Source organism: Ascaphus truei, chromosome 18 (genome assembly GCF_040206685.1).
Source record: "Ascaphus truei isolate aAscTru1 chromosome 18, aAscTru1.hap1, whole genome shotgun sequence".
Lineage (NCBI taxonomy): Eukaryota > Metazoa > Chordata > Amphibia > Anura > Ascaphidae > Ascaphus > Ascaphus truei.
Genome location: NC_134500.1, coordinates 36,966,485 through 36,983,724, shown reverse-complemented (window position 1 = coordinate 36,983,724; position 17,240 = coordinate 36,966,485). Strand labels below are relative to the sequence as shown.

The following is a 17,240-nucleotide window of genomic DNA, read 5'->3' as shown; positions in this document are numbered from 1 at the left end:
AGACTTACGTCCATCAAGTTCAACCTATGCTAAATTTAGACAACAGATACTTTATCCTATTTCTATACTTACTTATTGATCCAGAGGATGGCAAAGAAAAAACCCCAGTGTCATATCATCCAAAGATATCTCATAAGGGAAAAATAAATTCCTTCCTGTCTCCAAGAATTGGCAAGAATTGGCAATCGGATTAATCCCTGGATCAACATCCTTCCCATATATACTTATTTGGTGTAACGCCTGTATGCCCGCAGACCTGTGGTGGGTAAGGGTACTCAGGTGGGTAAGGGTATAACATGCACCCACAGCAGTGAGGGCGTGCCCGGAGTGTGGTAAATTGCGTTGCCGGGCCTGGTGAGAGAAGGGTTAACGTTATACTTGCTGAGTCCGGGGTACCAGAAGTCGGAAGGTAATAGTCCAAGAGTCAGGGGCAGGAGAAAGCAGCGTAGTGAGGTCCAAAGCATAGTCCAGGAGTAGTTAGGTACACGTAGCCAGACGGAGCCAAGATCAAACCAAAGGAATCCAAACAGGTAGGGACAGGAATCAGCTGAATCAGGAACAGAGCTGGGCATAGACACTGCACACAGGAGCTACAGAGAAGCTATGCAGAGCAAGGAATGAGAGGACAGAGTGGGGTAAGGGAAGGAGGGCCAATAGAAGGAAGGGGTGGAGCAGGGGTTTGCCTGGGAGCTTGCAGGGTTAGGTGCAGGGGAGGAGACAGGGGTGGAATCCACAGCAATCGACTGCAGCCGATGAGGAGCGGAGCCAAGTTTGCGAGAGGGCTGGTAAAATGATCGGGTGCGTGCGACCTCTGTAAGGCTGCCGTGCGCGTGCCCCGATCATGTACCTGGGCGTGCGGGGTGTGCTGCGGAGGAGCGTCTTGGCGTGGAGGAGGTAAGAGAGCAAGTTAGTGGAGGAGCGGGGCAACTAAGCGCAGTGGGGCCTGAGGTGACGGGGACACGCTGGGAGGTGTGTGTCCCCCGATCCGTCACAAGTGATCGGGTACGCGCGCCTTCTGCAAGGCTACCGCGCGCGCGCCCCAATCGTGTGCCTGGATGTGCGGCGTGCGCCGCGGAGGAACGGCTATGCGTGGAGGAGGTGAGAGATTGAAGGAGCAGGGAAGCAGGGCAGCTAGGCGCAGTGGGGCTTGAGGTGAAGGGGACATGCTGAGAGGCGCTTGTCCACCGATCCGTTACATTTGGTCCCTCTATACCTTTTCTATCTAAAAACATGTCCAACCTTTTTTTCAACAAATCTATTGTATCTGCCATCACAGTCTCCATGGGTAATGAATTTCACATTTTAACTGCCCTTACTGTAAAGAACCCTTTCTTTGTTGCTGGTGAAATCTAATTTCCTCCAACCTTAAGGGATGGCCCAGGGTCCTTTGTACTGCCCGTGGGATGAATAGTTCTTTTGAAAGCTCCTTGTGTTGTCCCTGAATATATTTGTATATAGTTATCATATCCCCTCTTAGAGGCCTCTTTTCTAATGTAAATAAATCTAATTTAGCTAGCCTCTGTAGGAGGACATGTGCAGAGGTACACAATGGAGACTATTTTAAGGTGAAATTAAAACAAGGCTTTATTGTGCCTGTCGCTTTAAACACAGCATAAATATATGAAAATAAGCCAAACAAAAAACCTATCTCTGCTTTGGAGACTATCTACACATGCAGCTCAGCCCTCTCTGACTGGGTTGGTTAGCTAAGCTATTTACCAGCCCTAAAATTTAAACATATATACAGATATACTGTATTACAGTTCCAAAAGAAAGTCTTATCTGTTCTCCTGAAGCTGTAGGGGAAGTCCTCTCTGCTCTCCTGGGTAAGCACCTTTGTGTGCTACAGCAATGTCTGTCCAGGTTTTTAGGTCTGGTCCCCTTGTCTTGCTTTCAGCATACAGTCCAGTCCTTCTGCAGCTCAAGACAGCAGTTCCTCTGGTAAGTCTCCCCAATTGTGCGACTCGGGAATCTCTGCTCTGTCTCCCAGTTCAGCTCAGGTGTGAGCTAAGGAGTCTCTCTTCCTGTCTCAAAGGCAGGCTTTTTCTAACACCTCTAATCAGCCAGGTGCTGGTCAATTAACCAGCACACTGCTGGATTAGAGGCAAGTTTTCTGAACAGGGTAAGTCCCCTGTTACACTCTCCTCATAAGTTAGATTGTCCATCCCCTTTATTAATTTGGTGGCTCTTCTCTGCACTCTCTCTAGTTCCATAATGTCTTTTCTTAGGATTGGTGCCCAAAATTGTACTCCATATTCAAGGTGTGGTCTTACTAAGGCTTTGTAAAGGGGCATAATTATGTTTACTTCCCTTCCATCCATTGCCCGTTTGATGCAAGATAAGATCTTATTTGCCTTTGCAGCTACTGCATGACATCGGGCACTATTGCTAAGCCTGCTGTCTACAAGCACTCCTAAATCCATCTCCATCAAGGATTCCCCCAATATATCTCCATTTAATTTGTAAGTCGCCTTTTTATTCATGCATCCCAAATGCATAACCTTACATTTATCTGTATTAAACCTCATCTGCCATTTACCTGCCCACGTTTCCAGTCTCTCCAAGACCTTCTGGAGAGAAATTACATCCTGCTCTGATTCTACTACTTTACACAATTTAGTATCATCAGCAAAGATGGAGACTTTACTCTCGATTCCAACCTCAAGGTCATTAATAAACAAGTTAAAAAGCAGGGGTCCCAGTACCGATCCCTGAGGTACTCCACTCACGACTTTAGCCCAACCTGAAAAAGTTCCATTTATGACAACCCTCTGTTTTCTGTCCTTTAACCAGTTTTCAATCCAGGTGCATATATTATTACTGAGTCGAATTTTCTTTATTTTGTACACCAACCTCTTGTGTGAAACCGTATCAAAAGTCTTTGCAAAATCTAAGTAGACCACATCAACTGCATTACCCTGGTCTAAATTCCTACTTACCTCCTCAAAGAAACAAATAAAGTTAGTTTGGCAAGATCTATCCTTCATAAATCCATGCTGACTATTACTAATAATTTTGTTTTCCATTAGGTATTCCTGAATATTATCCCGTATTAAACCTTCAAGTAGTTTCCCTACTATTGAAGTCAGGCTTACAGGTCTGTAATTTCCCCGTTGTGATCTAGCTCCCTTTTTAAATATAGGCACCACATCTGCTTTACACCACTCTTATGGTACTGAGCCTGTGGAAATGGAGTCCTTGAATATTAAATATAATGGTTTTGCTATTACTGAGCTTAACTCCTTGAGAACTCTTGGATGTATGCCATCGGGGCCAGGTGCCTTATTTACTTTAATTTTTTCAAGTCGCTTATGAACTTCTTCCTCAGTTAACCAATTGTTCATTAATATGGAGGTTGTGGCTTCCTCCTGTGGCACTGCTATTGAACTTAATTCTTCCCTGGTAAACACAGAGGCAAAGAATTTGTTTAATACCTCAGCTTTTTCCTTATCTCCAATAATCTGCCTACCCATCTCACACTGAAAGGGTCCTATATTTTCTGTTCTCATTTTTTTGTTATTAAGGTACTTAAAGAACTTTTTAGGGTTGACCTTTCTTTCTATTGCAATCCTTTTTTCATTATCCATTTTTGCTAATTTGATTGCCCTTTTGCAATTTTTGTTACATTCCTTATAATTCTGATACGATGTCTCTGTCCCTTCTAACTTAAAGAATCTAAACGCCTTCCTCTTCTTGTCCATTTCCTCCCCTACCTGTTTATTTAGCCACATTGGTTTTGACTTATTTCTTTTATACTTATTACCCAAGGGTATACACTGATAAGTGTGCTTTTCTAACAATGTTTTAAAGACTGCCCATTTATCTTCTACATTCTTCCCTGCAAAAACATCATCCCATTGTATTACTACTAGATTAGACCTCAGTTTATTAAAATCTGCCTTTCTAAAGTTTAAAGTCTGTGTTGAACCAAGTAATCTGTTTTATGATAATTTATTTCAAATGAGACCATGTTATGGTCACTGTTACCCAAATGTTCCAGGACTTGAATATTTGTTATTACTTCTACATTGTTTGATATGACCAAATCCAGAACTGCCCCTCTCCCCGTTGGTTCCTCAATAATTTGGGTCATATAATTGTCTTTAAGCACCCCCAAAAAACTGTTTCCTTTTGTTGTAACGCTGATCTCATTGCCCCAGTCTGTCTGGTTAATTAAAATCCCCCATTATGCAAACATGACCCAGTTTTGATGCCTTCTCCATTTGCAAAAGTATTTTAACTTCCTCAATCTCACAGATATTTGGTGGTTTATAGCATATTCCCACAAACATTTTCTTTATACTTTTACCTCCGCTGCTAATTTCTATCCACAAAGTCTCTACATTTTCATCATTCCCTTCATAGACATCATCCCTTATAATAGGTTTTAGATCCGGTTTAACATATAAACATACTCCACCTCCCCTTCTATTTGTTCGATCCTTCCGAAAAAGAGATTAACCCTCTAAATGAACTGCCCAGTAATGAGTTTCATCCCACCATGTTTCAGTAATGCCTATGATATCATACTGCTCCCTTGCGGCTATTAATTCAAGCTGTGAGGCTTCTTGCATTAGCAAGCATGCATTTAAGTTTTTTTTCAGCCTGTACTATTATCTTATCTGCTCCTTCCTTTCTGCTCCCACTTGGTTTAGTCTTTAGAAGTTTTCTAGTATTATCTGTATTTACTATGGGTGTCTCACTGCTTGTCAAACTTGCACTTGCCCTCATTCTATCTCCATATCACCTTGTATCCTCATCTATTCCATTTAGTTCATTATCCGTTTCATTCCCCTCCCCCCTCCATCCTAGTTTAAAATCTCCTCCAACCTTTTTAGCATTCTCCCCCCTAGCACAGAAGATCCCTCTTCATTGAGCTGCAATCCGTCCCTAGAATATAGATGGCACCTCTCAGAAAAGGAGTCCCAGTGCTCTAAAAACCCAAACCCCTCCTTCCTGCACCACTTAGCCATGCATTAACCGCCCTAATCTCTGACTGTCTCCCTGCGGTAGCGCATGGCACTGGTAGTATTTCAGAAAATACTACATTGGAGGTCCTTGCCTTAAGCTTTTGGCCTAGATCCCTGTAAACATTTTTTAGGACCCTCCATCTTTCTCTAACTTTGTCATTGGTGCCAACGTGTACCAAGACCGCCGGGTCAATCCCACCCCTCCCACCCCCCCAACAATCTGTATACCCGATCCGCAATGTGCCGAACCCGAGCACCCGGGAGACAACAAATCCAATGTGGTGGCGTACAGAGCCAAAATTATGAAAATTGTGTCAGTGTCCAATTATTTCCGAACCTAACTGTGTATGTATATATGTATGTATACATATATGTATGTATATATATATATGTATGTATTTGTGTATATGTTTTCCCCCACCCTCAGGGAGATCACGCTATTACAGGGTGTCATGTGCTGGTTATACAAAAAAAAACACTAGATGGCGCTCATACACTCTAAAAAACACACAACTTAAACCATGCAGTGATATATAGTGACTAGTGATATCAAAAATAAATCAAAAATAAAGTGCATGAAGTGATAAATAGACACTCAAACCCTTAAGGACTGTTTCACGGTCCGCAAAGTAACAGGAAAAGGAATCAGGGGAGCGTCAGTGCCTAAGGAAAAAATGTGATACTCATAGTGCAATATGTTAACAATACACATATACAGGCAGAGCTCTCATAAGAGCACAGTGAGGCTAGATATTAATGATCACTAAGTATCAGAAACTAGTAGAGCGTAACCCCTCGTGTGAGATCCAGAGGGAGAGAGCCTGCTGTGGAGTTCCGGTGGCGTCCGCAATACGAGTTGAAGAACCCGGAAGTGACGTATCGGCCCCCTGAAGCAGCGCAGGTCGGAGACCGGATGAGGAAGCAGCATCGTGCAGAGATCCCGAGAACGCGACTCGAGTGAACCTTCATGTGTACAAACTTGCTGTTACCTTTCCGGAATCCTGTAAGCCTCCAATTTTTATCAATGCTGGATAAATATCTACATTTTTTAAGTATTGGATTGGTGTCTCTCTTTTGGATTCCTACCTCCTATTTATGTTCCTGTGTGTATGGGTCATTAGAGATGCCCATACACAGCTAATATTTCTGATACTTAGTGATCATTAATATCTAGCCTCACTGTGCTCTTATGAGAGCTCTGCCTGTATATGTGTATTGTTAACATATTGCACTATGCGAGTATCACATTTTTTCCTTAGGCACTGACGCTCCCCTGATTCCTTTTCCTGTCATGTGCTGGTTACCTGCTGGCTCACAGAAGTGCTGAGTCTCTGCTGTTGTTAAAGGGGAAGACAGGGCAGGCTTTTGGGGTGATGGCTGGTTCTCTCTTACTGGTGCGGCACCTCAATCTCTTGCAGGCTCCAGGAGTGCTGGAGGCAATCCCTGCAGGAGAATTGTCTTCTGCTACCCACCACCCTGATTTATTGCACTCTCAGGCAGGGTATATAAAAGAACTTGAACTCTTTATTCTTCAAACACAAATAATACAGCTTTTAACTGATTCAATCCTATTCCTTCCTCCGGATGGTCCCTGGAATCAAGCCAGGAGGCTGAGGCCTCAAGAGTCTATCCTCCTCTCTTCCCTCATCCCCTGGTGGGATGAGGGGTATCTGCCCCACTCCCGTAAGGGACGGGATGGAAGTGGTCAGAGCCCTGACTCCACACTTCCAGCAATCACTCTCTCATGGGAGAGAACTCTCTCTATATTTGGCTGTGCAGCCCCTATGTACCATGGGGGAGGATCCCATGTCGGAGCCCCTGATTGGGCAGAACCAGACCCTAGGGAGCTGCTTACTGTAGGGAAAACCCTGGATTAATCCCAACATTGCCTGCACTTGTACCAGGACTTATGTGTTGGGCAGATAAGTAGCCAAGAAGAAGACATGGCTACATATATTATCTATACAAGGTATGGTCTGATACTGTGTGAATATATATATATATATATATACACACACACACACACACACACACACACACACACACACACACACACACACACACACACACACACACACACACACACACACACACACACACACACACACACACACACACACACACACACACACACACAGTGTTCGACAATTATATACATTTACACGCCCGGGGCGTGTGGATTTAACCCCCGGGCGAGTAAATATTGACCCAAGCAGCACACTTGTGTTTTTAAAATTTCCCTACTCGCGCTGTTGTTTTTCCCGCGCTCGCGCTGGAGAAAAAAAAAAAGCCGGAGGCGGGTACATGTTGTAGGGGGAGATTACGCCGCCTCCGGCTCTCTGAGCAGTGCCTTCGCTCCTCCCCCGCCTCTCAGCAATACTTTCCCTCCTCAGCGCTTTCTGTCCTCCCCCTTCCGGCAGCCAGCCCCTTGCAGGGCCATCTATCACCCCCCCCCCTCCCTCCCATCGGGCCAACCGCCCCCCCTCGCATCGGGCCATCCCCCCCCCTCCCATCGGGCCATCCACCACCCCCACCCCCTCACCCCAATCTCTCCCGGCCTCCGTGACCTCCCCCCCTCACCCCAATCTCTCCTGGCCTCCGTGACCCCCCCCCTCACCCCAATCTCTCCCAGCCTCCGTGACCCCCCCCCCCTCCTTACCCCACGCGGCGTCGGTGTGCTTGCCTCTGGACAGTCTGCGGATCTGTCACACAAGCACTCAGCTGTTAATGAAAACCCCGAGCCTGCTCTTCTCCTGCTCTGATGGCCAGCTCAGCTGTTAGCAGGGGAAATCCCCTAACCGGTGCGACTCCCTGCTCTAAGCAGGGGAAATCCCCTAACCGGTGCGACTCCCTGCTCTAAGCAGGGGAAATCCCCTAACCGGTGCGACTCCCTGCTCTAAGCAGGGGAAATCCCCTAACCCGTGCTACTCCCTGCTCTAAGCAGGGGAAATCCCCTAACCGGTGCGACTCCCTGCTCTAAGCAGGGGAAATCCCCTAACCGGTGCGACTCCCTGCTCTAAGCAGGGGAAATCCCCTAACCGGTGCGACTCCCTGCTCTAAGCAGGGGAAATCCCCTAACCGGTGCGACTCCCTGCTCTAAGCAGGGGAAATCCCCTATCGGCCCTTCTCCATTCTATCAGCGTCGGCGTCCGCCTCTGGAGGGGGCGCGGCCCCTTGCAGAGGCCCCCGCTGCCATGTTCACCCCCCCCTGCCGTGCGGAGGCCCCACTGCTGCCATTTGCGACCCCCTGCCTTGCGGGTGAGTGTTTGTGTGTGTGTGAGTGACAGACTGTGTGTGTGTGTGTGTGTTTGTCTGAGTGAGAGTGAGTGTCTGTGCGTGTGTCACCTTCTCTCCCTCTCCCTGTGTCTCCCTCTCCCTGTCACCCTCTCCCTGTGTTACCCTCTCCCTGTGTCACCCTCTCCCTGTGTCACCCTCTCCTCTCCCTGTGTCACCCTCTCCTCTCTCTGTCACCCTCCCCTCTCTCTGTCACCCTCTCCCTCTCTCTGTCACCCTCCCTCTCCCTGTGTCACCCTCCCTCTCCCTGTGTCACCCTCCCTCTCCATGTGTCACCCTCCCTCTCCCTCTCTCACCCTCTCCCTCTCTCACCCTCTCCCTCTCCCTGTGTCACCCTGTCCCGCTCCCTGTGTCACCCTCCCTCTCCCTCTCCGTGTCACCCTCTCCCTCTCCCTGTGTTACCCTCTCCCTGTGTCACCCTCTCCCTGTTTTACCCTCTCCCTGTGTCACCCTCTCCCTGTGTCACCCTCTCCCTCTCCCTGTGTCACCCTCCCTGTGTCACCCTCCCTCTCCCTGTGTCACCCTCCCTCTCCCTGTGTCACCCTCTCCCTGTGTCACCCTCTCCCTGTGTCACCCTCCCTCTCCCTGTGTCACCCTCCCTCTCCCTGTGTCACCCTCTCCCTGTGTCACCCTCTCCCTGTGTCACCCTCTCCCTGTGTCATCCTCTCCTCTCCCTATGTCACCCTCTCCTCTCCCTGTGTCACCCTCTCCTCTCTCTGTGTCACCCTCTCCTCTCCCTGTGTCACCCTCTCCTCTCCCTGTCACCCTCCCTCACCCTGTGTCACCCTCCCTCTCCCTGTGTCACCCTCTCCCTGTGTCACCCTCTCCCTCTGTCACCCTCTCCCTGTGTCACCCTCTCCCTGTGTCACCCACCCTCTCCCTGTGTCACCCTCCCTCTCCCTGTGTCACCCTCCCTCTCCCTGTGTCACCCTCCCTCTCCCTGTGTCACCCACCCTCTCCCTGGGTCACCCTCTCCCTGTGTCACCCTCTCCCTGTGTCACCCTCTCCCTGTGTCACCCTCTCCCTGTGTCACTCTCTCCCTGTGTCACCCTCTCCTCTCCCTGTGTCACCCTCTCCTCTCCCTGTGTCACCCTCTCCTCTCCCTGTGTCACCCTCTCCTCTCCCTGTGTCACCCTCTCCTCTCCCTGTGTCACCCTCCCTCTCCCTGTGTCACCCTCCCTCTCCCTGTGTCACCCTCCCTCTCCCTGTGTCACCCTCCCTCTCCCTGTGTCACCCTCCCTCTCCCTGTGTCACCCTCTCTCACCCTCTCCCTCTCCCTCTCCCTGTGTCACCCTGTCCCGCTCCCTGTGTCACCCTCCCTCTCCCTCTCCGTGTCACCCTCTCCCTGTGTCACCCACCCTCTCCGTCTCCCTGTGTCACCCTCTCCCTGTGTCACCCTCTCCCTGTGTCACCCTCTCCCTGTGTCACCCTCTCCTCTCCCTGTGTCACCCTCTCCTCTCCCTGTGTCACCCTCTCCTCTCCCTGTGTCACCCTCTCCTCTCCCTGTGTCACCCTCTCCTCTCCCTGTGTCACCCTCCCTCTCCCTGTGTCACCCTCTCTCACCCTCTCCCTGTGTCACCCTGTCCCGCTCCCTGTGTCACCCTCCCTCTCCCTCTCCATGTCACCCTCTCCCTGTGTCACCCACCCTCTCCGTCTCCCTGTGTCACCCTCTCCCTGTGTCACCCTCTCCCTGTGTCGCCCTCTCCCTGTGTCGCCCTCTCCCTGTGTCACCCTCTCCCTGTGTCACCCTCTCCCTGTGTCACCCTCTCCCTGTGTCACCCTCTCCTCTCCCTGTGTCACCCTCTCCTCTCTCTGTCACCCTCCCCTCTCTCTGTCACCCTCTCCCTCTCTCTGTCACCCTCCCTCTCCCTGTGTCACCCTCCCTCTCCCTGAGTCACCCTCCCTCTCCCTGTGTCACCCTCCCTCTCCCTCTCTCACCCTCTCCCTCTCTCACCCTCTCCCTCTCCCTGTGTCACCCTGTCCCGCTCCCTGTGTCACCCTCCCTCTCCCTCTCCGTGTCACCCTCTCCCTGTGTCACCCACCCTCTCCGTCTCCCTGTGTCACCCTCTCCCTGTGTCACCCTCTCCCTGTGTCACCCTCTCCCTGTGTCACCCTCTCCTCTCCCTGTGTCACCCTCTCCTCTCCCTGTGTCACCCTCCCTCTCCCTGTGTCACCCTCTCCCTCTCTCACCCTCTCCCTGTGTCACCCTGTCCCGCTCCCTGTGTCACCCTCCCTCTCCCTCTCCGTGTCACCCTCTCCCTGTGTCACCCACCCTCTCTGTCTCCCTGTGTCACCCTCTCCCTGTGTCACCCTCTCCCTGTGTCGCCCTCTCCCTGTGTCGCCCTCTCCCTGTGTCACCCTCTCCCTGTGTCACCCTCTCCCTGTGTCACCCTCTCCCTGTATCACCCTCTCCCTCTCTCTGTCGCCCTCTCCCTCTCTCTGTCACCCTCTCCCTCTCTCTGTCACCCTCTCCCTCTCTCTGTCACCCTCTCCCTCTCTCTGTCACCCTGTTCCTCTCTGTCACACTCTCTTCTTCGCTCTCTGTCGCACTCTCTTCTTCGCTCTCTCTGTCGCACTCTCTTCTTCGCTCTCTCTGTCGCACTCTCTCTTTGTCTCTCATTCTCTGTGTGTGTGTCTCTCATTCTCTCTCTTTCTCTGTGTGTCTCTCTTTCTCTCTCTTTCTCTGTGTCTCTCTCTTTCTCGGTGTGTCTCTCTTTCTCTGTGTGTGTGTGTGTGTGGGTGTGCCGCTCTGTGTGTGTGTGTGTGTTTGTGTGTCTGTCTGTCTCTCTGTCTGTCTCCCTCTGTGAAGCGCCGACGTCCAGACACTGGTTAAGGGGTTCAGGAAACTAGTCATTCACATCTGGCTTTTATTTCTAGATCCGACATTGACACACACACACACACACACACACACACACACACACACACACACACACACACACACACACACACACACACACACACACACACACACACACACACACCTAATTGTAGTATAATGTAATACAATAAATACATTTATGTCAAAAACGAATGTTGTTCTGACTAGGAATTTATTAAATGTATTTTATTTATATATTTTATTTTAAAGCGGGGTTGGGGGCGGGACTAGGGGCGGGGTTGGGGGCGGGACTAGGGGCGGGGTTGGGGGCGGGACTAGGTGGCGAGTAGATTTTTGGGTGATTTGTCGAACACTGTATATATATATATATATATATTTATATATATATATATATATATATATATATATATATATATATAATCCAATGCACACCATATGTGCAAGTAAATAAGGTTTGGTGCTTATCCCATAAAGCAATAACAGACCATACGATACCGGTTGCAACACGACATCAAGGGACAGCACGCAGGTAAGTAAATCAAAAATGTTCTATATTCGATATTTGTGTCTTCTATCAAATATAGAACATTTTTGATTTACTTACCTGCGTACTGTCCCTTGATGTCGTGTTGCAACCGGTATCGTATGGTCTATATATATATATACATATAGGCAATACGATACCGCATCAAGATGAAATATCAGAGGCAGCACTCCAAATGGTAGTCAAAATATTGTATTGAATCAACAAGACATCATTCCAACGTTTCGGTCCACAAACGGGACCTTTATCAAGGTGATGTGATAAAGGTCCCGTTTGTGGACCGAAACGTTGGAATGATGTCTTGTTGATTCAATACAATATTTTGACTACCATTTGGAGTGCTGCCTCTGATATTTCATCTTGATGCAGTATCGTATTGCCTACATTATTTTATAGGATTTGCACCCAGTATTTTGTTGATCCAGACGGAGTGCTTGTGGTTCTTTCAAACTGCTATATATACATATATATATATTTATATATATATATATTAGATAAATAGATATAAACCTGATTTATATCTACCAGAGAGTGCTGCAGAATTCTTTGGTTTTTGTATTATCCATGTTGCTGCTGGATGGGGATCCTAGCTGCTCAGCAAGCACCCTGTTCTCAAGATAAGTAATATTATTTTTGTTACACCTGTTTAAGTGCCCTGAACTTCTTGTTACGTGTGTGTGTGTGTGTGTGTGTGTGTGTGTGTGTGTGTGCGTATATATACAGCTCAACCCCGTTATAGTGCGATCCGCTATAACGCGGTTTGAGCATGGACCCCGAATTTAAATTTTTCGTTTTTTTTAAAATGTTTACATTTTTTTTTGCACACTGCACACACTCACAGCACACTACACACACTCACAACACCAGCACACACTGCACACACTCACTGCACACACTCACAGCACACTGCACACACTCACTGCATACACTCACTGCACACTGCATACACTCACTGCACACTGCACACACTCACTGCACACTGCATACACTCACAGCACATTGCATACATTCACTGCACACTGCATACACTCACTGCACACACAGCACCAGCACACTGCACACACTCACAGCACACTGCATACACTCACAGCACACTGCATACACTCACAGCACACTGCATACACTCACAGCAAACTGCACACACCTATTGCACACTGCATACACACACAGCACACAGCACACTGCATACACTCACAGTTCACACAGCACCAGCACACACTCACAGCACACTGCATACACTCACATCACACTGCATACACTCACAGCACACCCACCACACACACCAGACACACAGCCCCCCCCCCCACCGTGGGGCTGCTGGGAGGGGGGGGTGGAACGGTGTGAGGCTGGGGGATCGGCACGAGGCTGGGGGGGAATAGGTGCGTGGATCCGTGGTTAACTGCTGAGAGGAGTGCGGGGAATGCTGGGAAACTACAGTGGCTGCTAGGGGCTATGTAGGGTTGCCGGCACCTCACTCCACCTCCTCCCCCCTCCTTCCGATTGGACGCGCGGTGGCCATTTTTTTTTTTTAAATTAGCGCAACTCCAGTTGTTGCGCGGTCGGATCGGATGGCCTCTGAGGACCGCGCTTTAACGGAGTTGAGCTGTATGTATGTACGTTACCATCCAGCAGGGCAGCAGAACTGCAAAGAGAGACAGCACTCAGAGTTAAGTCAGCAAAACAGTGTATTGAAACAGACACAAATTCCCCCCTAGGCCCCAGCTAGGCCCTAACCCCTTCCAGGTTGTGATTGCTGTAGGGAAGGCCCCAGATAGGGACGTTTCCCCATAGTCACTACACTGGTGCTGATAGTGGTATTGAGTATTACAGTCGGACGGGTGCCACGCGGTGTGCGCGGCCACTGTCTGGGACCAGACCCAGGCATATATTAACAGAGACATTTAAAGGGACAAATCCCTCTCTCTCCATTTGTAGGTGTGACACAGAAGTTACCCACAGTCCCTCACAACGTGTCTCTCCCAACAAATGGTCTCAGACAGGTGAGACACATATTCCATTGTATACTTTTCTTTCTCAGCAAGGTTACATATACATCCTTTTTCTCTCTCCATTTATAGGATGATAATATTGTGAAGGACAAATACGATATATATCACTAACTACCAAGGTCACTACGTGGTAAAAAAAAACTTACACAAGAACTAGAGACCATTCTTGGATTATCTGATTTATTTACTGATGATGGACAAGAAAAAGATGACTGGAAGGATCTTGAATCACACCCTGGAGATCATCTACCTCCTGACTGGAGAGGTGAGGGCTGCTTGAGAATGTCATAATGATACCACTTATCTGCTTCACTACAACAAGGACTTGAAGAGCATTAATATGGGAGGTACTTGAGAAACAACGTCATAATGACACCTCTCTAATCTCCTTCACTACAACAGGGACCCGCAGAGTGTTAAAATGGGTGGTGCTTGAGAAGCAGTTTCCAAGAAACAGATATAATTAGACAAAGCAAGAACCCAGGAGCAGCCAAGATTTTTGGTCATATGGGGAGCGTAGGACCACCTAAGGACATGCTTGGGCAGCAGGAGAGCACACATTCAAATAGGGCAGAGGGTATGGACACAGTGATTGGATATACTTGGGTTCAAGAAGATGTTTGTGCAGAGGGAGATCTGGGAGACATTTCATATATTATACATATATTCTAGAATGTATGTATTGTACCTGTACTACATTATTTTTTACTTGATAACTTTGCCGCCTGACTTCCTTTCTCTCTTCTGACACACTTACCATCATCCTGGGGGACTTTAACATACCTATTGACAATGCAGTGTCACATCAGCCTTCCTATTGCTTTCCTTTGCCTCTCCCTTTGGTCTCTCCCAGTTGACTACCTCTCCTACTCACGGCAATGATCACTCCCTTCACCTTGTTTTCTCCCGCTTGTGCTTAGTCTCTAACTCTCCTAACACTCATTTCCCTAACCTTTAGCCTCACTCTATCCCATGCAACATCCACATAACCTAATTCCACATTTACATACAGAACCTACATGCTCTAGACCAGAATAATGTAACATGAGATATACCACTCACCTATTACCGTCCTAGTATGATGGAACTTATGTAAAAATTAGTAAGGTGCATGTGGAGTATAGCAAGACACAAGAAATTGATCCGAAGATCCAAAGTACCCCAATTATTGCACTCTATAATTAATCTTAGTATATATGGACCTAAATAGTCCCTCAGATGATATCTGGATGGCGATCAAATAGATCTGAAGAACCAGCTTAAAAAGACAAAAATAATAAACTAAACTTTATTTAATCGAATTATACATGAATAAATGAAGTATTTACAATAGAAAGTTAATTTAAAAATTAAATAAGTGTCGTGATCCCAAGGCTGAGCTAAACCACTATTGTATACATATGCACAATGCTAAATATAATGGTCTCTATATCTACGAGATACCACTATGTACACAAATAGGGTCAGCTGAGCACAGGTTAGGCTACAATATCCTCTATATAAAAATGGATGGATAAGGGAAATGCAGATAATTGCAACAAGCCTAGATAACCTCTTATCCAAAATATATAGAGACCCTGAACAAGGGCATGTAGTCTTGTTAGACAAATATACTGGTCTCACTGTGTGTATATAATCCTAATAGACAGACGTAATTGTACCAGCCACATTAGGAAAGTGACAAATGAATATACAGTACAAGATGTCCTCAAGCACAGCACAGCTGGCTCAATTAGTGGCTTAGTACAGTATGTGTGACGGTGAGGGGGTACCCAGGCCATTAATAAAGGTATTTGGCCCAGCTGGGTGCCCCTGAGCCATATTGGGGAATTGTGAGTGTCAGCTCCTCAACCCAATCATGGCATGTAACTGCATTTGTAATAAAGATGTAAGTGTATTTTTACTGTTCCAGGAATGCCAATTAGCGGAGATGTGCAGGGCGTGAGTTTCAGGGGTGATTTTACGGTAAACTGTTGTCAGGGTGTGTTTGGGTAGAAGGGGGCCAGTGTTGTGGGTTACCCTGAAACATGTACTCGGGAATCCCCCCAGATTCCTGAGGACATATGGAACACAGATCACCAGATAAAATCCTCCCTAGGAAGCAGTTTGCAGCTCACCGCCAAACTCACTGCTTCAGCACAGACCAGAATAGTAAGACCGGGCAGGGGAATGAATCACATTCACGGTACCCCAGTATTATGCCTGGCTGGGTGCCCCTGAGCCTTATTGGGGAATTATAGAGTGCCAGCTCTGCGATCCAGTAATGGCAGTAGCACTGTAATTGTATTAAAAATGTCTGTGTGTGTCCCACCAGGTATAAGGTGGTGATAATAATATCATGGTTTAAATGTATGTGCTATTGTGCCCATGTTTCCCAGTAACCCGCGCAAAGGAAAAATGGTTTTAAAAAGCAGCAGTTTACAGCACAGCACATAGTGTTTAGCTAACTTCGGATAGGAAGCTCCTGGAGCGCTGAGTTTTGCTGTGAGTTCTGCTGGAGTAAAATCATTAAAAAGGTTATGCCGCAATTTTTATAAAGTTATATGAAAATTGATGAATGAATGTCCCCCTCTTTTAATTGTGCCAACATTATAAGAGTGAGGGTTTTCATTCAGGCAGCTGGGACAGCGGAAACACTTAATTATAAATACCATACTTTAGAAATGTGTAGCGGGACATTCCTGTGAGTGAGTCTTGCATAATTTAGCCCTGGACTTGTAAGACATCCCTCTGACATGGTTCCAGGATGTCTGGAAAAGTCCGGAGTTAAAAAGGTTCCGACTTCGTAAGGTGTTAAGCAGGGAGGGGTAAATACAAGTACCCTCATCCTAGCAGATGTCCGGGCGGAGTAGACAAAATGTCGCCAGGAAAGGGGTCTTGGTCTTGATATGCTAAGTGGTAAGGTGCGGAGTTTGCGCATGCCCTTGGCATACTAAGAAGCCTACCCGGTGCTGGGAGGTACTGGCAACCTGGGGATAGGTGGGATTTTTAGTTCCCACGCAGCGATTGGCTGCAAAGCTTAAAGATAAGGGTTTTGACTGTTTTAAAAATCCCTGCAGCCGATTGGGAGTGAGTTCCATCTAAGATTCATCGTGCAGTACAAAGTTGTAACATCGTAACCAAGATTTGTATCCAGCTTCTAAAGTTCGTAAGAACTAAGGACTTCCAACCCAATTCTACGAAGGTAGAACAAAGCAAGCAGTCCTGGCTGAGAAAAAGTGGTTGCGAGCGGCACCACTAGCCAAAGACTGTTTTGCGGCTCTGCTTAAACACAACTCCCACTCCTGGGAAATTGTGCTTAGATACTCTATTTCTAAAGATTTCGTTCTGGAAGTAGAGGATTTTGTTTTGCCCCATCCCAGTAAGTGTATTTTCGTAATATTTTGTAAATCAAGCTGTGTGTTCATTGTGTAAATAAATTACAATTTATTTTATCTCTTGCTTTGCTCAATCAAATGATCTGGGTATTAAGGTGTTAAAAGTGCTGGTCTCCTGTGACAGTATGACTGAGCCACTAATTGAGCCAGATGTGCTGAAGTAGGGATATTCTGAAAACCTGGCCTGTTTGCGGCCCTCGAGGA

At 47.6% G+C, this 17,240-nt stretch overlaps 1 protein-coding gene across 8 annotated transcripts in view; it reads left to right on the top strand.

Annotated features, from left to right (window-relative positions):
• LOC142469161 (uncharacterized) overlaps window positions 1-17,240 on the top strand; it is a 170,564-nt gene that overhangs the window by 59,097 nt on the left and 94,227 nt on the right. For 4 of the 8 annotated variants that reach the window (XM_075576111.1, XM_075576107.1, XM_075576109.1 and 1 more), the window contains 2 exons: window positions 13,586-13,650; window positions 13,729-13,924. In XM_075576111.1, the coding sequence (XP_075432226.1) occupies window positions 13,850-13,924 (75 nt within the window). In that variant the 5' untranslated portion in view covers window positions 13,586-13,650; window positions 13,729-13,849. Of the gene's footprint in view, window positions 1-13,585; window positions 13,651-13,728; window positions 14,007-17,240 lie in introns of all 8 variants that reach the window. The other 4 variants (XM_075576110.1, XM_075576113.1, XM_075576112.1 and 1 more) reach the window with 2 other exon arrangements.